At 36.1% G+C, this 22,020-nt stretch overlaps 1 protein-coding gene across 7 annotated transcripts in view; it reads right to left on the minus strand.

Moving 5' to 3' along the window:
* Positions 1-1,051: 1,051 nt before the first annotated feature.
* The window catches only part of LPIN1 (lipin 1), a 78,845-nt gene continuing 57,876 nt past the window's right edge, over positions 1,052-22,020 (minus strand). For 4 of the 7 annotated variants that reach the window (XM_085576279.1, XM_085576277.1, XM_085576278.1 and 1 more), the window contains 11 exons: positions 21,874-21,943; positions 19,221-19,298; positions 19,006-19,098; positions 17,608-17,681; positions 15,514-15,658; positions 12,739-12,887; positions 11,013-11,099; positions 8,114-8,266; positions 6,194-6,308; positions 4,265-4,368; positions 1,052-3,417 (listed from right to left, as the gene is read on the minus strand). In XM_085576279.1, the coding sequence (XP_085432405.1) occupies positions 3,258-3,417; positions 4,265-4,368; positions 6,194-6,308; positions 8,114-8,266; positions 11,013-11,099; positions 12,739-12,887; positions 15,514-15,658; positions 17,608-17,681; positions 19,006-19,098; positions 19,221-19,298; positions 21,874-21,943 (1,228 nt within the window). In that variant the 3' untranslated portion in view covers positions 1,052-3,257. The remainder of the gene's footprint in view (positions 3,418-4,264; positions 4,369-6,193; positions 6,309-8,113; positions 8,267-11,012; positions 11,100-12,738; positions 12,888-15,513; positions 15,659-17,607; positions 17,682-19,005; positions 19,099-19,220; positions 19,299-21,873; positions 21,944-22,020) is intronic. The other 3 variants (XM_021525386.3, XM_021525389.3, XM_085576282.1) reach the window with 1 other exon arrangement.

Here is a 22,020-nt window from a genome sequence, read left to right on the forward strand (position 1 = left end):
CTTTCAAATAATAACAAACCATATCTACAAATAAAAAATAACCAATACCTCTTTCTCTTCCTTCCCCAAATTACAGCAGTAACATTTTATCTTCAGCATAACTAATGTCACAAGTACAATATTCTTTCCCTCCCATGACCCAGCTAGAGTGGTGCAGTCATCAGTATCAAGAAAGAAAACATTAGCCACTCCTCACTGCTGCATATTCTAGTTTCTGTGTATTGTATGAATAGAATATACTGTGATTTAATGTGTCTACATACTTATGTTAACATATTCTTTCTGTAACAAAAACCAGCATTACACTGCAAGCACAGTTGATTTTTTTTCTTTCACAGAAAGAGTAGCAATTTTTTAAACCACACTTTTTTCTTCTAAATGAGTTAACAAAGAAATTTAAATATTGTACTAAAATTATTCAGTTACCAAATCAAAATGTCTTATACTTTCTGGAAAAGTATGGTGATGCTTCTAGCAGGTCAAATCCTTGATTTTCATGTAAGTGTCTTTTTAGTCAGTAAATTTGATAAAAAGTTACAGCAACACACATTCCTCACACTCTTCAGCTAGATTTCAATTTTGGATACAATGAGGGATGCAGCAACTCAGAACTGAAGTACTGAAAGTCACAGAATCACAGAAAAGTTGGTCAGAAGGGACCCCTGGAGGTCATGCAGTCCAACTTCAGCCTTAAAGCAGATGGTTACCAACAATAGAAAAGTCAGCCATAACCCTGTTTAACCAAATCTTGAAAAACTGGGACAGATTCTGCAGCACTTCAGGGTTACCTGTACCAGCACTGCACTGTGGCCACTGTGATCTGACAATTAAAATAGTTCCTCATTCACACTATCATTTGGTTTTAAACACTAAAGCCAACAAACAACCCTGGACTGCCTATTTATTAAGTTATAATATATATTTATTAAGTTATATCACAGGCTTTAATTGTGGAGAACATTCAGGGACCATCTTTTCTGGTAGGAGCTGCTGTGTGTAGCATCTTGGGAAAATAGATTTTAACTACTGTTAAGGATAAAAACCACAAAACTGTCAGCCTCTCACTGTTTTATTTTATATATCTTACATAATAAATGGCTTGAAGTAGGCCTTTACCAAAACTGAATTTAAATAGGATGCAGCTAGTACATCTGTCCATATATTCAATCATTAATGACAAGTATTAACAGATAATTAAAGGAAAGTGTGGCTACATTTAGAGATGAAACCATCTCAGTTTGGCAATCTGCAATCCCCACTGATTGTCTTTCAGAAAATCTACCCCGTATTTCTTACACCTTGAAGTAAAAAGATATTTGCATTTGCTTTAAACTTTCAAGAGAACACAATCAGTTCTGGCTTATCAAATACTCATTTCTTCCTCTTTGTGTCCTGATATGTCCAAAGCAGATATTTACCTTTCCTGAAGTAGCAACCTTCATGTGAAAAGAAGACTTGGGGAGGACTCTCCACTGCACACTGCAGCTATGTAAAGCATTGCACTTGTTCTCATTACTATTGAAGGCACAGAGAAAACATTAATTGGCCCACTAAGATCCCAGATAAAGTCTTCAGTAGTAAACTTAGAAAAACCCTACCAGAGAGTTACCATCCTATCTACACTGCTATCACTCTTGATGTGTAAAACCAGAATCTGTTGTTACAGAACAAATGTGATCCAGAGCAGTCATTTCCAAATTTCTGGGTGATAGCCAACCACAATCACATCTTAAAATTTCTGCTGGACCACTCTGCCTTCCTGTTATTAAACTCTTAAGTGAAAACACTACAAAGCAGTTGCAAAACACCTACTATAGCCTCGGATCACAGGCTGGCAGAGACCACAGCTTGTGAACCACCAGTGTAGTCATACTGAAATACAATGTACACAGAAACCCATGATGCCATTTTCAGCATTTCAGAGAGCAATTAGACTTTTCAGTGTATTTCAAAAAGAAGAAGTAAGTTTCTTTCCTAACTACGACACATTTGAAATAATTTGGCATGTGGGCACTTGGAGTCCATATTTTAAGTACCACATTGTCTAAAGGCAGACCATTTGAAAAATGTTATCAACTGATCCACAGTATTGCTTTTAGTGCACACAGTTCAGTCTTAAGGCTGTCAAAAGCAATATCTACAGCTTGTGTCTGGATAAATAAGGAAAAAAAAAGAAAAGAGGCTATTTCATTGCCTTAAAGGAGAGTAAATTGCACTAAAAGTATCCATTCTTTATGATACAAAACAAAGCAAAAAAATCCATACAGTAAAAACCTGAGATACATCATTCACCAGCATCAAAATTCACATTTTAACCAAAATAATATTTCAAACAAAACTATTCCATTTTGATAAAATCCTTACTATTTTTGGCTCAGTAAAAAATCTTCAACCTCAGCACACTGTGTGTGAAAGATGTGTTTACTCAAAATCAGCCACTTCAGTAAGGCGGGCACTATCCACAGTGGCCTGTATTTTCCATTTGAACACTTACCTTGATCCAAAAAGCTACTCTTGAAGCATGATAGTTCTCAGACTGAGAAAGACTGAAAGAATCTGGCATCCTATTTAATGTACTTTCTATTTAGAATACACATAACTAATTTCCTCAGAAATGTCCCATGTCAAAACAGGCTGGAATAAATCAAACACAGCTCAATTGGGTTTCACAGCTACACTGATTTACATCTGCTGAGAATCTAGACCAATAATTAACTCTTAAACAAACAGTTGTTGGTCAAGCAAGGGGAGAGGGGAAGAATCAATTGCTCCTTCAGAGAGCAGGATTTTGATATATAGATTGCAATCCCTGTCTGTAACACCAGATAATGTCAGGAATGGTGAGCACCTTCAGCTCCCTTACTGGCAAGGGGTTCTGACAGGATGGAAGATGGCTTCAGTGATGCAGAACAGATGTGGAATCACTTTACAACCTTATGGCATGTTTTACCTGCAACCCCAGCATCACTGCACTTTTAATTGATCTTATATAATGAAAGTGCATGGCAAAATTTGAGGAGCTGAGAGAGGACCTAGAAAAGCAACTCCTATTTCTAGCAAGACTCCTCTTGTCTGGAAACCTGACTAAGTATATAAAAAGCATAAAAAAAGCATTCCAAGTTTGCTCACAACAGAGGATTACAATGCTCAAAACTTCACAGATTCCAACTGAACTGTCAACAGCAAAAGCCAAGTAGTGTCCTTCCAACACAAGCCAACCCATTATTTGAAGTGAGACCAACAATTTGGAGATGGGGTTAAGATGAGGCTGGATGTACATCCTGAGTTTCAAATGGAGGCAGAGGTTCTCTCCAGTAGGTGAACTGGCTGTAGGTGTCAGAACATGGGAAGTCTGAAGAATGACTTCTTTTCAGCAAAGGGAAAATATGGTCTACCACTTCACAGAGTCGGACATAGCTGGAAAACAAAACAAAACAAAACAAAAAAAAAAGCTGAACCTTTTCATTTTCATTTCTTTAATGCCCCCAACCACTCAGGCATGACTATATTTACAAAAAGACAAAGTGGGCAAGTCACCCTTCTCAAAGGAATAAAACTAAATTTAATTTTGGTGCCCAGCTTCCAGAAAGGATTTACAGTTAGGATAAGAAATTCATTCTAATCCCTTCATTCTAACAAATGATACTTACCTAGTGAGAAACAGATGCCATTTTACACCCAGATCATCTGCTAAAATATTCAATCACAACATTCTGCTTCTTCATTTCTGTCCTGCTTGGCTCAAACAGCTCCCTGCTCAACTGATTATTCATATTTTATACAGATATGGCTCCCCTTCAATTAAGGACACCAGCACTTAACATTATTAAAAGCCATTCCAGTATTAGGGGTTACCAGTGCCTAAGCATCTTTCTGGAAGCACTTGAACCGCTCTTCAGATTTTGTTTTTTTGGTTCTTTTAGATAGGAGATCCAGGAAAAGAAAACTTTGAAAAGGCCAGGAAAAGGCAGATGGTGTCAGCAAACTAGTGAGTTTCATTTTTATACAGACTAAATCATCCACTTCTAAATCTTTTACATGACTAAAGTAGATGGATTATACTAAATACAAAAAATTTCTTTTTGTCAGTTTAACTGAAGGGAAGTGGAAAGTCTGTATTTTATTCTAAATCTTTTTTGTTTTGTTTGAAGCATTCAAAACAATCTTGAATTTCTACAGCTGAATGGATCTTTGGGCAATTTGAGTCATAAGATACAGCAAATTAACTTAGTCCATAAAGTGTTAGGGATAAAAGATTACTTACGATGAGATGTTTGTTTTTGCATGCTCTTGTATAAGTTCTCCTTTGGGATTAACTGTAAATATTCTGTTTAAAGAAACCCCGACTTGTTTGTATGAATAAACATCCTAAAAAGAATATAAAAAATGAAAAATCACGATTCTGCCTTTGCAAATCCACGTGTAATCTTGCTGTAATATTTTACAGCAAGAACATATTTACACAGAACTGGCACTACATTTACCTAGTTATTGTGTGCCTGAAATTCTCCATTATGTTATAAATGAGGTCAATCTAATGAACTGTTCATGAAACAGACAATTTGCTACTAGATAAGAAGTTGGCCACAATTTTTTAGTAACTTCCCTCGACACAATAATAACATTCAGTAAAGAACTAATGACATCTGGTGTAAAAGCACCTTCATTTTTCTTTCAGAGAATATTTGATGTCCTGTGTGCATTGTACCAAGTACGTTGCAACAGTTACAGCTGTTGAAATGTAACTGACATAAAACAGGAATTATTTTTTAAGGACAAGGTCACAAAATTCATAACAAATATGCCTATACTAAAGCCATCATGTATCTCCTGAGTTCAGATTTGTGGCATATTCATATGAAGAAAAGCTTGACAAAACCAAAGTTTAAAATATCTCCCAGAAGATCAGAGCAAAACCAATTTCCATTTTGCTAATATAAATCATGGTTTTAAAAGCCAAGATGGTGAAAAACTGGAATGCTAATGAAGCTACAAAGTTTGGTTTTATTTCTATATTGTAAAGGCTGTTCAAAAAAATTAAGTAACTGAACAAAAGTGAAGAGCAGTCACTTTAAGAATTCAGCATCACGGCAGTCCACACACTATCTACACCTGTAACACCCATGTGTACAGAAATTTCCCTGAGTTTGTTCTTGGAAAAAACAATCCAAACTAAAAACATAACAAAACAAAACTACAAAAAACAACTTAAAAAACAACAGAAAACGCAGAGCAGAAAATTGAGAAAGCTGAGCTAAGCAAAACCTGTAGCATGTTTCACACCTGAAGCCTGCACTCTGGCATCACGCATGGGAGTGAGCTACTAGTAATTACTTCAGAAACAGTAACTTACTGTTTTACTTGAAATAATATTGAAATATAATCATTATTTTAATGCATGTTTCCCTGTGGTTCAAAAAAATTGAACTAGAGGTAGTTATTAGCTGTAATACAACATCACAGAAGTTTTTAAAAAGTTATTTCATAATCATATGTTTAAAAGTGCTTTGATAATGGAAACTAAGCTGACTACAATATAACAATTCAATACAGCAATAGGATAGTGAGGAGCTCTGTAAGCTCTGACATAATGCTTTTAAAGAAGGGATAATTACATGCCAGGGTCCCCCCTCAGCCCAAGCCCATGACACTGTTTCCTTCTCTAGATGCATAACAACATTCTTTGGTCAAGGGCAGGAAGAGGAGCTTTCGTTAGCCCAAATATCCAGTCTTCCAATGAGTGACAGAGATCTGTCTTTCCTTTTCTATGCCAAACATATCACTTTACATATCAAGTAGAACCTTTCTGACTTCAATGGGACATTCAAGGTCTTTTGAGTGTACTCAGGAGTTTGAAGTGTCAATCCCACCAACATTAATCTTAAATATTTTCTGCCTGCCCACAGTTATCTCACTGACACTGTATCTGTGTGGATTAAAATGAGATCACTGTTTCTTCACAAGCTTAACTGCTAATTTATGCAGATATACATAGTTACTCTGCTGCTCTTCCATCTCTGAATCCTACATCATGGTATTTTTGAGGAAGAACCTTAATACTTTCTTTTTTACAGGGCCTAATAAAATGTTCCTAATTCTCATTTAAAGCTTCTAGGTTCTAATACAACAGAACCATGAAATAACAGCAACATTTCTGTTCTCTGCAATAGAAATAAATGCACCTATTACTTACAGCAGGTCTGTTTCCAAAAGCAGCATAAAAGGGTTCTGTGTTAGGATAAAACAAATTCTTGATGTCTGTCAAACACTGAACTTTAAATTTTTCTGGTTTCTTTTCTATGACCTCCCTGAAAAAATAAAAAAGGGAAGTTGAATAAGTACACATGAAATACACCATAAACCATTTTATCTTCCTTATTCAACATTTTCACCTAGCTAGATACTACTGCATAGCATCCAATAAATCTTTTAGAAGTCAGATTGCCCATGATGACAAAACAGTATTCCCAAGCTTACATAATGGGCACAGTAAATAAATCCTCTGATACAAGGTAACTTCTATTGAAATCTATATTACAATGATGTCTAGAGAGCAAAAATAGTGGATTACAGGGAGTAGCTGCTAAATCAATCTTTATGAGGAATAAACTCTTACCAAGTAAACTGCCTCCTGAGAACTGCAGAATGATTCATAGATTATATGAGCCCTCACTGTTTATGGTGCTTTTTTTTGTTTTTTTTTTTTATTTTATTTTTAAAAGGATTGCAATCACCATATGTGCTAAAAGCACCTCAGCCTGTTAAGACAGAATTACAGTCAGGTTCTCCACCACTGTTAATTATCAAAAGTTAGGGGATTTTCTATTTCTCTTCAGCTGCTTCTTGAACAGAGAATTCATTAATGAACGCAGGAGTTAGCTCATCTCTGGGCAAAAGCCCTTTCACGACAGCTTCTCTTGGCAAGAGGACTGAACAGGTGGCAGCGTCTGGAGTTCCCATAACATAGGAAGATGCCAGCATGACACAAAAACACTTAAGAAGCTCAGAATCCTAGATCCTAATACCAACACAAATGTCAAGGAAGATGTGAATAGTACAGCTTCATGGGAGTAAAGCAGCCCTTTGGAAGAGTAGATCCATGTGTAAATCAATGCCTGAGGATATGCAAAAGATGAATAAAACCACTTTCCTCAGTCCCACATTCACCTGATCTCAAACCTACAAGGATTAAATTTATGGATAAAACAGTGAAGTCATTTATTGCCCATACACCTCAGCAGTTACAATAGCATACACTGCAAATGGGCATTCCTTAGTCTAAACTTAAGATACCAGAAGTAGTATAATTTTAAACGTATTTCTAGATACAAGGAGCATAAAGTAAGAGTAACTACCTTTCACTGCATTTATTAATCAGTCTGAGAAGTGCACTGTAATACCTCCAAGGTTTCTTATATTTAGAACACGACTGGTAAGACAGCCTGTAGCATGTCACTCAATCAGGAGAGCATCTGAACAACCTTCCATTAAAAATTCTAATGAAATATATCTTGTCACAGCAGCTTTTAACAGCTTAAAATATTTTCAGTAATCACTTGACATGCTTCGCTGAATTAGGCAGAAGGTACAATATTCATAATCTGCGCTGTTATTATTCACTCACCACAGTTCAACACCTAGAAAAGATAACACTGTCCTCACAGAATCCCAGAGTGCAGTCAGGCATATAGAAAGTTAATTTCATTTCCACATTAATTTCTTCAAAACTCATCAAGAAACAACCTTCAACAAAAATATACTTATGCCAATTGGAACACCTTACAGGTAAAGAGAAGAGTGATTGCTATGAAAATGTCCACATTTGTCCCATAGCTAAATATAAACACACGATGTTAAACACATGAAGTCACCAAGCAGTACCTACTGGTAAACAGTGAACACAGCTGTGCCTTAATATACAGCTAAAATACAAACTAGGTAAAAAACAGGAATTGAGTAACTACTGAATTTTGGTATTTCTCTAACAAAATTTCTTCTTAATTGTAAAAAACAAATTAATTAATTATTTCAAGCATTCCCACTTAAAAAAGCTGGTAATTCAGCCTCCACCAACCTCAGAGTTTCCTTCTCTGCAAAAGTAAAATTGCATTACCTGTGAAGAGCTGAGAATAGGCTGCTTGGACTCAGCAAAACTGGCCCCTGAGGCAGCACAGTTCCTCTTTCATTGACCCAGTGCAAGTATCCTCTGGTCATGCCTGCCATTCCAATAGCTCGTGCTGAGCAGTACAAAAATTTATATCCATTTCTGTGAGCAGATATAAAAGAAGAAACTACTGTAAAAATAAAGCGAGTGTTTAGACAGAAATAATTTTGAGGGTTTACTTTTACATGAATCAGATCATGGCTGTTAAATAGTATGTTTAACCCAGACTTCATTTAAAAAAAGTAAAAACACATATGCAAAAAAAACTGGATAAGTAAAACCCATCTAGCCCTGCTACATTTAGTGATTACACCTAAAGAGAGCTCATTTATCTCTGCTCCTCTCAAGACTTACGACTCCTTATGGTTACCCTTCCACCCCTGTGTGGTGGAACCACTGCCCTTAGAATTAACTGAAAAGACATTTGCAAAGAGGAAAACACTTGACATAAGCAGACAATGGTATATTGGCTTTTGTTATATTAACAGTGTTGCATTCCTGCCTCTCAGGCCTCTGCAAAAAAAGATGTCCAGCAGTAACATATTTTCTCAAGCTGGAACAACTTGAGCTTCAAAACACAGTATGAGAAAAAGTCTTTAACTTGACACTGAAATTGAAGTTTTGGTGTAAGTCACAGTGCTTTTGATTCTGTTCATGATAGAACAGAATCCAATCTGATATTAGTTCAACTTAATAGCAGCTTACTTTCCAATTCCTATTAAAAATTACTTTTCATAAAATAAAGAAATACAGTATTCAGCGCACACATGGTCATTAGATCTATCCATTAAGCATTTATATGGGGTTCAGCTGTACTATCTAGCCACTACGTAATTAACTCAGTAATTTGAAAACCAACAAGACTCAAATCTATTTTTCCCCTATGTTTATGATCATCAAAGCCCTAACAACTGATAATGCTGGCAGGCACAGAAATAACAACTGCAATTAAAAAAATTAATTAACATCTTCACCAAATGTATTGCAGAGGTTATACACAAAACTCAGCATGTGAATTCCCAGACTGTCCTGTCTTTTCTGTGAACATGTTTGTCTAACGTGCAGACAAGTGTCTCTGGCATAATTTAGATTCCAACACCCATAATTTATAATTCATCATCTATGCAAAACAAAAAGTATTAAATGAACCTTAGCATAACTCTAGTACACAGAACAAATCAGATTAACTAAGAGGAGAGTTGTGATATGTACCAGAGGCTCTTCAAACATTTATGGTAATTTAAATATATAAGAAAAGCTGACATTCTTGCAATAAAAGAAAACAGCAATCACTAATTCTCCATGTAAAAATGAAAATCAGATACTCCATCTGACCCCATTCAGACATCAATTCATTTTTCCCTCATTTCCTTTTTTTCTCTCAAGGGGTAATTACAAAGATCCCCATACTCTGTCTTTGATCTTCCAGTGTATAAAATGGTTTGGCTACATTGCAAAATGCATCCAGGGAACCAACAGCACACCTGTACTTTTGCACTAGCCTTGATCACCTAGAGACATTCCTACACATCACCACACATGAGCTGGTACAGTCTAATTTTTTCTCTCCTGTTCATCTTCATCAGAAGAAACATCCCCATTGTCTTGGAAAGCATTGCTCTAGGTCATACCTGGATATAATGTTAATGACATTAACTGACCTAAAGCATAGCTGATATACTGTTTCCTGATACTTCCCCAAGAGCTAATGGTAAAAAATATTTTTTTTCTAAATATGGTTAGATCCCAGGTATATTGAGCTACTTTTGGAAGATGCCCATCTTTCTCCTAGAATTACATATGATGCAAAAGCCACAAGTAAACATGATTAATCCAAGTCCCAGCTCCAATGGCATGGAAAGTATTTATTACTGTGGACCACCAGACATCAGTGCAGGTCAGATAGTGGCCTATAATACAGCAGGTTAAAGCCTTTTCCTTAGGTCCTTCACAGAACGGTCCTTATTGACTTCCAATAATTTAAAATTGCATTTTAAGCAACTTTTTTTTAAGCAACTTTTACTTATCACTTGCTCTCAAAATTAACCAATTACATAAATATTTTAAGACTGATCCTTCCTAACCTTGCAATTTAACAATAGATTAGCAACACTTACATATAGAAATAAATTATACAATCAGCAGATCATCATCAATGTCTTGCAGCAAAACAACAATAGTATTAGTAGTGAGTATCCAAAATAGATTTCTAGTCAAGATAAGACATTGTGCTGTGCTTTAAGGATGAGATTTATCTTGCTTGACTAGAAGCTGGATGTTTGGACAGTTCAAATCAAATCTGTTTCACTGAACTCCCTTTCTACTCAGTGGAAAGAAAGGGAACTCCCCCAAACAGATTCATTCCATAAGTTCTAGGTTCCATCCCTGCACAACTCCAGGTAAGTCAAGTTAGCAAGAAGAATTCCAACTACAGCGACCACCCTGGGCCACAGTCTTTATGCATTTCTTCAATAAGGAGTGAAAGGAAGGTATATTAGCATCTTATGAATTAATACTGCTGCAATTCGCAGTTTGCAAGAAAGCTCCACTTTCTGCAACTGCATAACTCATTCAAATTACTGCAGTCTTGGGCACTTTCTGTATCTGTTTGGGCTGGTTGGAAGGGGAATCACCACTCACAGATATGGGGCTTTTGCTTTTGTTACAAAGCAGGTTTTGCTCTGGATACCATGCAGGAGACACACTGTGTAATCATCAGTAAAGCAACAAGGACTTGATGAAACTGTCACCCTTGTAGGTTAAGAGAAGCCTGGAGAAATTTAAATTTTTATGTGCAAATGAATAAACACAAGGCACAGATGCATGAACACATTTACTGAATACTCACTGGCTCACTTTATGGTACAACTTCGCAATCCCTTGGTGTGTCCAGTCTTTGCCAAGAGTTGGCAAAATATGACCTAAAGTATCTGACCTGAATAAAGGAAAAACAATATAAATGAGCTGAAAAAAACCCATACTTATTATAACAGTCAAGTATACAAATCCCACTAACTTACTTGGGTAGCTGTAAATGAAAAGAAGGTATTCCATAAGAGACTGATTGTCATCAGAAGAGAATTAGTTTATTTCCCTTTTTTTTAAGATAGACTGACATTCTCATCCTTGGCCACATTGTTTAAATTACTCCTGTGCCCCAAAATGGATAAGCCTGTGCCCCAAAAGGTAATACAGAAGTCACAGCACACAGGCCATCACTCAGACCTCTAGGAGGTCACCAATGCTAAACAAACTTTTTAAGGTTTACACTGTTTTCTAAATAAACCAAACCTACCCATAATTTAAGTTTATGGCAAATTGAAAGTATGAGGTAAGTCACATTCCAGCTTACTTCAAACTAACTTCTCCACATTAAGCCAGTAGTTGGTCAGGTGTAAACTATTTTGAAATATTTGTTAGCTTCAATGTATTTCCTGCTTTATATGATAGAAAATTATTTACACTCTAATAACAAATAGTGCAAATAAGCATCTTGCTTTAAAAAGCACTGTACAGATACACAGCAAAAAGTCAACACCCTGAATAACTTGTATCTTAGAGGAAGAAATATTGGGCAGTGGCTTAGGATGGATTGGCATTGGCATTTTAAGGTGAAATGATTCAGTAACTCTGGGCAGATCAATAGCAGAGAGAATAGATCCCTCTCACTTTACTGAAGCTTAAAAAAGTGAAGTGGGGAGAGGTGTTAATTTATGTTGGCACCAAATGAGAAGTTTGACATACAATGGATAAACCATAAGAAGAGAGTTTCAGTTTAAATCAAGTATTTTAATTTCCCTCAGATTGTTCTTGAAAATTATTTTTTCCTTCTTCTTTTTCCTAAATAGATATAGCTAAATTTGATTTTGAAAGAAATTGAATTCAAAACAAATTAAACACCTCACTTCAAAAGACAATGCTTGCATTTTTATTTCATGCTTTCCCTATTCCACACACAATTGTCTTCCCCAGTGTTAAATACACTAAATAAATAGAAGCCAGCCAGTCAGTGAATCATTTTGGTCATGCCAAAACTGTGAGTTCTACCCTAAGTACTAATCTGAAACTTTCAATCAGATTCTAGTTCTGACATTGATTTTGAAGTCTAGTCTTCTAATAATGCCTAACACTGGAATGCCCCAGGAATGCCATTTAAAATAAAAATTCACATGTTTCTTCCTTTTAATTACTCCTTCACATTTAATTACTCCTTTTAATTACTACCTACTTCATGAGTGTGATGTAACAAAAAGGTCATAATGTTGCAGAAGGTCCTCCAATACTGCTGTAAATACTATCATGAAACACCAACAGGTGACAAAAAATGGACACATATGGCATGTGTCTATTAAATTAAGAATTCAACTAAAGACTGTTGTATTGTTTGAAAGCCAAATTTTAAAAATTAAAAAAAAAAATTAACAATCAACCAAAGAAAATCAGAAACAAGAGACCAAATGTCCCAAAACATTTGTATATGAAGATTCTGTGACTAACATTCCTTATTAATGTTTTCCTTTAAACTAAAGAGGAAAATCCTTGTATATAAAGTCTCTCCCTGTTAATGAACTCACCGTGTGATTGTTCCATCAATATCAGAAATAACAACTTTATCATCCCAATTCCATAGGTAAATGGTGCCTTCACAGCGGCAAGTGCCTTGATACTGGGTTGTAACACTAAAGGTCACATCATTGGGGCCATTCTTGAGCTTTAAGCTTTTCTGCAAGACATTATCAGCAAGGTGATCAACAAACTAAGAATCTGAAATGGATACAGTGTAAAAGCTGCCTTGGAATATTTGGCTGGGGAAACTGGTGTGGATTTCTCCTCCCATAAAGTCAAATCCATTTGTGGGATTGGTTTTGCCCAAAGATTAGAGTGTACTTGGTGGGCAATTCAGAAAGACAGAGGTTCTAGAACCAGTATGTGCCTCAGGGATAAATAATCTGTGGTATAAGTTTTATGCTGCAGAAAGCAAAGTAGCAGCAATGACATGAATTGATGAAGAATGAATTTTGCACAGAGGGCAATGTAATGAGGACCCGAGCTGGACCAGTGTCTGGTGGCACCAATCAGGTATGCTTGCCCTCCTGTCTCAGCCACCCATCCTGATGCAATGGAGACCAAGTCATGGATCTGGAGGGGTGGAGGAAGCCCATGGAATGGGAAAGTAATATGTATCTGTGAAAGGATAAGATAGTGCAAATGAAACATGTGTTTGGTATAGAGATGATTTAAGAATGTAGTTAAGTTGAATCTGTGGGTAAGGAGGGATTTCAATAATGAGAAATAAATACAATGGAACAGTTAGAAGATATATCAATTATGTGGGAACTGAGTGTGATACAAACGGTATGGAACGGGGTAGAAATTGTATTAGGTCTGGCTGAGCTGGAACTAATTTCCCCACAGCTGCCCTCACAATGCTGTGCTTTGCACTGGCAGCTGGAAAGGTGTTGGTGCTTTGGGCACTGCTGAGCAGTGCTGGCACAGCACCAGCACTGTCCTTCCAACATTCCCCCCCCATCAAAGGGCTGGGGGTAGGCAGGATCCTGAGAAGGGACACAACCAGGCCAGATAATCCAAATTAACCAAAGGGGTACTCCATACCATACATCACCTTAGACATAAAAGTTAAGGAAAGGAGGAGGAACGAGGGGCATTTGTTATTTTACAATGTCTGCCTCCCAGAGCTGAAGCCCTGCTTTCTGTGAAGTAGCTGAGCATCCCTCACTGGTGGGAAGTAGAGAATATACTTGTTTTTCTCTTTGCTTATCGACCTTATGTTCTCTCTCCCGTCCCACTGAGAAGGGGAGTGACAGAGTGGCTTAGCTGGGCACTTAGCATCCAACCAGTCAGCTCAATTTGGTCACACTGAATTTTATTGCTTTCAGTAGAGATATTCTAAGTAACAACAGCAGAGGTTTACCCTGTGTGATGTATACTAGGCATTGATTTCTAGAACAGAACAAAACAAATAAACAAAAAAAATCTGTTTCACAGTCAGGTAAATTTAAAAAAAATCCCCTGATGTTCACATAAACAGTAACAAATGATGGAATGGGGACCATTTATGGGCGTTTCCCATCTGAAAGGCAGATAGATATGCAGAGAGAAATCTGAGTAACAAAAAGTTCCATAAACTGTAATTAAGACCCTTTTCTAGGGGGATTTGTGTTCTACAGTATTTTATCTCTTTTGTACAGTAATTGACCTCTCACATCACATGAATTATTACCCTTCAGCCTACACTAACTATCCCTAACTCTCACACTTTGCTACCCTTCACTGTCTCCTGTGCCACTTAGTGACATGTGGGACAAGAGGCTACTGATTTCATTCTATTTGAGAACCTAGCTGTTCATTTTCCCAAGACCAAGGAATTTCATACTCAGTATATCTTTTCCTTCATTATCTTTCATTGCAACTTTTCAATTAGTTAAAAAGTGGAAAGGAGGTGAGAATACAGAACTCATGGGTAACTGATGAATCTCACCCACTGTTTCATCAAGAAACCAATTTAAGAGTAGTTTTAACGTCAGTTAATTTCTGCAAGGTTTCTGAAACTGAAAAGTCCCACTTCATTTGTGTAATCCCTGCTCTCTCTTTGCAACAGAAAATAATCAACACATCTCATCTGCCTCTTGGGAAAAACTGCATTTCTTACAAATTATCCAGACAGTGAGTGATGGGCTGTTAAATGCTGTATGCCTCAGGTTTCCTTCAGAAAATTAATTATCTGTACCTAAGATGACAAGAAGTATTTCTCTATAGTAACCCATTTTTCCAGGTCAAACTGAAATGTTCAGGACACAAAACTGCAACAGTTTTGTCATCATTAGCCAAAACAGGAAGAGAATTGGCTTCAAAGAAATTAATAAACTCCAAAGAAATCAATAGTCTGGGCTCATTATAAATTCACAAGCAGCTCTTTCAGAAGTTACTAACAGAAAACTGTATTTATGCAAAATATTACTATCTGCCTATAAATGAGAGAAAAGGAAAAGAGAGGAAGAAGAAAGAAGAGATGCCTGTTAACTTATACACATTTCACATACTACAAGGAAGGATATTGTTCCAATACACTTTCTCAGGTGACAAATACACACTTTGGAATTTGATATTTTTCTAAATGAGATCCCACCTCCAAACCCAAGCACTTGCTGCAAGGAACAACATTCATGTTTACTACAGAAAAGAGAAGGGAAAAGGCTTTTTTGAAAAATACAACAAGAGAATTAAATGTGAAACGTAAGAGCTAATTAAGCTTTGAAGCCTGAGTAACAGTAAAGATTTATGTTGTATTAGAAATGCCATTTCAGAACAAGGATGTAAAATTAACTCACAAGTTGGTCAGAAGTGAGGCGAAGTGATTTTTTGTAACTGATTCCAGACAATAACGAGAGATGACTGGAGTTGGTTTGTAATGACCCGAGGTTTTGTTTGGCAGCTCTAGGGTCTTCATCGCTTGAAGAAGATTCATCTTTTATTCTGGAACATTGCACACACAGAAAATGATGTTATCATGTCAGTAAATGCATCTCAGTATCCATTAAAAATGCATTAACAGTGAGTCACCAAATAAGTCATTGATTCTCTGATACCAAGTACTGTCTCACAGGAGGTCATTCATATCATGAGTTTTAATATATCAGTGAAGTACCAAACTTTCATTCACACATTTCCCATTATTCAAACTTGGATTGTTACAGGCAAATTAATGGCTGTAACAACAGGTTCATTACTTAAATTTAATGAATATAAATTCATGTATTATGTTAACTCAAAAATCTCATATGATACAAAAATAATACCAATTAGATACTATAACTACAAAAAAAATCCTCTGTTCTCAAAAGAAGAAAGAGGCACTTGCTATGCTGGCTTTCTCTTTCCCTCTTCTATCCTCCCACAAAGAATTTAAAAATTAATTTTAAAAAAATGCAAGTTATGGAAGTTCTATTATACAAAATAACTTCTCCTGTTCTTTCAATAAGCAACTTCAGATAACTGGATTATTCTTTTCTGGGATTTGCAAGATTTCACTGTTCAGAATACAATGATGGAAAGTCATAAAACCTGAGCTCCCTCACAGTCCTCTGTTTAAATGCGCATTGGAATAATTACCTTTGTTCTCCTACAACCATTTTTTAGAAACTTCTTAAGGGTATTCTTCCTCAGAAATAACGTTTTCCTACAGTAAAAAAAAAAAAACTAGCACTGTAGCTGTAAGTTAAAACTCTTTCAACAATCAATATTTGGCCTTTTATTTCAATCATACCTGGAGTTTGATGTTAGGCAGTCTTGACCCAATATCAAGGTACTGCATGTCATGACTATCTTATTCTTTGTGACATGTAATCTCAAAAGCTTTACTCAACATTCCACTTGTCATATTTTGCTTGCAAACAACAATTTTTAACGAGAGATTTCTAAGGCCAGTTAAAATTTAAACAAACAGAATTCAGAATCTAGTCTGCTTGAACTCTTAATACCACTTTAAACCTTATTTTTAAACAACCATGTAAGAAACAGACCTCTATGTCACTTGCCATCCTTAAAAAGAAAATCAGCCTTTCCAATTTATTCTGGCTCTTGATCTCAGAGAGGCAATGGAGACAACAGCTAATCTCCTACAGAATGAGGAATCCTCCTTCCAGCACATTTGCCTGGACTGCATCTTCTGATCACCAGAAAGAATGAGAGCTTTTTGTTCCAGAAGGGCAACCCCTGAACCTTACTTATTGAGCATGAAGCATATTTGAATCTGGTCCTTTTCAGCTGTAACTGCAGCCAGCACAAACAAGATGTCTTTACATTAAGATGTATTTGCACAGAAAAGGAACAAGGTAGGAGAGCTGTCCCTAACTCATCCCTCTAAAGCTAAAACTCATCTTATGGAACCCTCCAAGGTGAGATTCTGACTATACACTGTGATTACTTAGGAGCACAAGAAGGAAGAGACTTCTGCAATCCTGGAAACCACGACTATTGCCTGTGGAAAACACTCTGGAAAGTCCCTAATTTCCAAAATATGCAGGAAGCAACTAATTTGTCAGGCCATAAGTCTAAATAAATAAAAAAATTTAAGCCACTGGGATCTGACAACAGCTTGGGTTCATCTCTGATGTTCCCTTAGAAACTCTAGAAGAATACATGTAGCTTTGGAGAACTGTTCCAATTACAGTTTGTTTCCAGGCTGCTGGAATGTGTGTCCCAGAGCTGCCAGCCAAACCACAGAAATGCCAGAGTGCACTCACAATGTCTGTAGCCCTACCATGGGTAGGGGCCTCCTATTTGGACTTCTGTGGTGCAATGAGTAACAAATTGAAAGTATTTCACTGAGACAGTATTTCTTTGTTAGAATAGGTGAGGTAACTTGCTTTTGTTTTAAATGTCACTCTTACTTGTTTTCAGGTACAGATTATTTTTGGGTGTACCTGTTTGCCCTGCTCATCTGTGAAGAGTCTTCTGTAAGTCCACTCTCACTCATACCTTGCTCTGGCTTTGTTTCCTGTAAAAATACAAGTATGAGTAGCTGTGCATATCCTGCTGAGCAGAAAGTACATGTTTTTAGAAAAATATCTGAAAATCAAATTTTGCCTTGTACAGATTTGGTAAAAATGAACAGTATGTGTGTCTCCTTGGTAGGCAAAATAAAACCCTTAAAGAATAAAGGCAGTACAAAGAACTAAAAACTGCAACTATAAAACTCAGAACAATAATTTAGTTTTGCAGGGAACAAGTAGGGAAATACCAGGTTTAACATCTGGTACTGTTGAAGTTCTGGTATCAGCTATGGAGCTGATAACTCAGTTCATACAACTCAAATAGCTAGATTTCACCTGAGAAAGCAAAGTATGACCTGGGAGAAGGAAAAAAAATTACCTTTCAATTACCCACAAATTACCTTTCAGAGAATCATTTAAATCTTAAATCCAGTAAAACTTTCTAAATTGCTTTTATCTTGAGTAGATGCTGAACACTAACAAAGTCATTCCAAAAGATTTTTAAATAGCGAATAATTCTGCTTTACATAGCTCCATTTAAAGTTGCTACAACTCAAGAGAGAAGTAAATACTTCCAGAGAAAATCCTAAAAACTTCAAATAACTACAAAACTAAAATCTCATGCTCTGAAACCCATACCCACAGAACAGTACAATGGTTATCTCATGCAAGGTTAAAGAAGTTCTTGACAGAGGCACAACCATGAAATTGTATTAAAAGTCATTTTCTCCCCTCAAGTATTAATGCTTCAGTAGTATAAATTAATATGAAGAGGTTTTACTAGCCAACAATACTTTATATACAGCTTTGGTTTTTTCAATTTTCCAATGTTCATCCATCACTTTAAGATTGTTATCACAAACTTCTAATGCTCTGAAAAGAAATCAAAAGACTTTCAAACCAATATATATAGTCAGTTTGCCATCTTAGGTTTTGCTGAGTTTTACAGCTCACTCTATTCATAAATATGTCTGCCCTTCGACCATCAAAAGAAAGATGCTGAAAGGTAGGTAATCTGAGTGAAAACTTTAAATTAGTGGCACAACTCTGATTCTAGGTTTCCAAACAGAGATTTAATACATTAGATACCACTGCCCCAGATCTGTGTAATGAAAATAAATCAAAACTCTTCAGGAAAATGTTTCCGGTCGGATCCAAAGCCTTCTGCAGTCAAAACAAACCAGACTTCAGACCATGTTTAATGTGTATTTACTCAGTCAAACCGAGTACCAAGTTACCCTCTGAAGGAAAGTTCTGACGGATGAATATGCTGATACCCAGCCTTCTCACTGCAAACAGAAGGAAACTCTGCTTGCTTCTTAAACTTACCTCTTTAATAGTGCTGTTCCTCCCTCGCCATGAAAACCACCATCTTCCACCTTTCTTTGGCATCTTGTCCCTCATTATAGATTCCACAGTTGCCTGTGATAAATGGATGGTAACATAAAAAAGGCCCAAAATAAAGGACAACCTGACATACGTAAATGAAAAAGTGCCAAACACACAATTTTAACTGATAATAAATAGAATAAAAGTAAACATACTGTCTGTGGACCATAAATTCTACTAAAGCAAAATCTAATGGTATCCAGAGCTGCTCTGAAGTAACTTAAGCATGAATACTTATGATATTTTTAAAAGGAAAATGAAAAATAAATCAAATCAAAGAAGAAAAAAAAGCATAAAGAGATATTAGTATAATGTCTAGAATGGAGGATCTGCTGTTTCTAAGTTTTTTAGTACAAATTATACATTAAAAAAAAATTAAAATATCACTTCCTGAAGGAGGCATCATGCAAAACAGTAACAAACTGACATGCAAGAGAGTTATTTACAAAGTTTGTATTTAATCACCAGCTTAGCAAAAAGCAGTTACTAGCTTTTATGAGTTTATAACTTATGAGTTTATGAAATTTCATGCTATGAACTTGTCTGAAAATGTCAGAATAGTTTCTTGTATAAACCTTTTCTACTTTACATTGGTTCTACATACTAGACACCAGTAGAAAAATTTCTTTCAATATCCATAATGGCTGGAGCCTTATGCATTTTAACAAGGGGAGCTGAATTTTTTCATTCAGAGAGAAGCAACAGAAGGAACAGAAAAATATTAAGGTAAAATTGGCCACAGGGTTTGGTACACCCTTGAACAGTATGGCCACTATATTTCTGAGATGATAGCTTCCACTGCAAGTAAGGTTATCAAAATAAAGCTGTGATGTTATCATTTTTTTTTTTTTTAAATTTAAAAGCCAAGAACTCTTAGCATTTAAGAGGGAGTTGTGTTCAGATAATGTGTAGCACAATGGATTCCTTTTCTCAGTTTTTCTATAGGTTTTCTTCACTATATTATCTAAAGTATATGAGAAAAAAGAAATGACAGAGGAATAAAGTTGAGTTTTTCAAACAAAATAAGGAAAACAGGGAGCAGATGAAGCTATGGAGAATGGAGTACCACAATTGAGAAAAACAGCTACAATTTAATTAGATTCTCAAACATGTCAACTTCAAGCAGATGACCTATAGAATTTTAGTGGGGGAATGCTTGTAATAAGATGTGCATTGAAGTGTATTTTACAGAACATCAGTAAATTTTTTTTACAAAAACTTACATTTTCAGACACTTCATAAACTCTGTTTCTTATTAAATTATCTTAGTATTTCAATTCCCTAACTTCATTACTATAGCAAATCAAAACTCTACGTAACAAATGATGAAGAAAACCAGTAGGATGACTGGTAACAAAAACGAGTCATTTTAGTTTCAGAGGTACAGTAAACCAAGTAAACCTTTCCAAACATACAGATTGTTCCAACTATAAATATTGGCTTCTCCACTAAATTAAAACTGCAGTCTCAAAAAAGTTATCAGCATTCAGAATATAAATTAACCATTTAAAAACCCCAAGCACATTTGGAATTACACACTCATAGAAGATTTTTCTCAACTGATAACCTATATGAATAAGGACATATGTATAAAGCTGTTGAAAGAATTGCCATCTGCTGCAACATTATGGAAAATATTTTATAACACTTCTTTACATTTACCCATCCTAGGCAAAACCCAAGACATCTGGCTCAGGCTTTAAAGTGTTTAACTTAAAATGCAGTTATCTTACATTATTTTTATTGCACTGAAGACCCAAGAGATACCTATCAAGGCCTGAATTACTCTGTGTGAGTACCCAACAAATATAGAGTAGGATAATTTCTGTGGGCATTTGAGTTCCATGGGATGAATCCCACCTTTGATGATTACCAGAACATTTGCAGTAATGCATGAAACATCTGGCTCTGTGACATCTTTGACATTTAAGCCATGTGTACCAGATACTTGGGATTTTTAGGCCAAATTTATTTTATACTGGGATGGTACCATGCAGCTGCACATGACTGCATATAGAGGAAATGTGGCACTAAGAAAGAAACACTGGCAGAGAGTATTCTGGGCTTTATAGAAATTTTTAGTCCATAGTAGAGATAGCATTTGAATTCACACAGAAAAATCCCAAAGATATGTGAAGTGCTGCAAACGGCAGGAGAAAAGTTTAGGTTCAAAAATGTATTAAATCTGTGTCTAACCAGGACACAAAATTTTGATAGTGGTGATACTACTGCTTTAGATACATTTACAGTATTGTAAATTACATTACCAGGTCATGTGGCATTGAACTAACTTCTTCAGCACATTTATATAAGACAACACATGGTGTTGTTGCACAGTCATAGAGCTATCTGGCACTACCTACCTGGGTTATGAACAATTAACTGAGAAACAAAAAGCTAGCAAGCTGTAGGCCTTCCTCATCCAGCATTTAAACCTTATTCACTGAGGTTATTTATATTGCCTTAATAATATATGCTGTACATACATAAAACAGAAAGCAAACACCAAGTATTGGCTACAGCAAACACTAACATGGGTCAATATAATTTATGTTTAAAATCCATACTAATGAAGTAAAAAAGAAGTTTTCCTACTTTAAAATAGTTGTAATAACTTTAGCCTAACAAACAAACACTAGTCACAGACTAAACTTAGTCCTTATTTAGGCCATCACAAGACAGATGAATTATTATGTGCGGGTAGATTTTACTGATTTGCAGATTCTCTCATACAACCCATTTCCCTCCCTTAATCAGTGGCATCATTTCCAAACTCCTCCTCTTACCAGCCTTCATGTTCAATCTCACCTTTGGCAAGGGTTTCTGGAATGCCTGCATTGCCAGTAGAAGGGGACCAGCTGTCGTCCAGTTGTAGTACCTGGGCATGCAAGGGAGACAATTACAGCATTTTGGAATCCCAAAGTCCCAATTCACAATCTACCTGGTATTCACCAC

Source organism: Lonchura striata, chromosome 3 (assembly GCF_050655825.1).
Source record: "Lonchura striata isolate lonStrDom1 chromosome 3, ASM5065582v1, whole genome shotgun sequence".
NCBI lineage: Eukaryota > Metazoa > Chordata > Aves > Passeriformes > Estrildidae > Lonchura > Lonchura striata.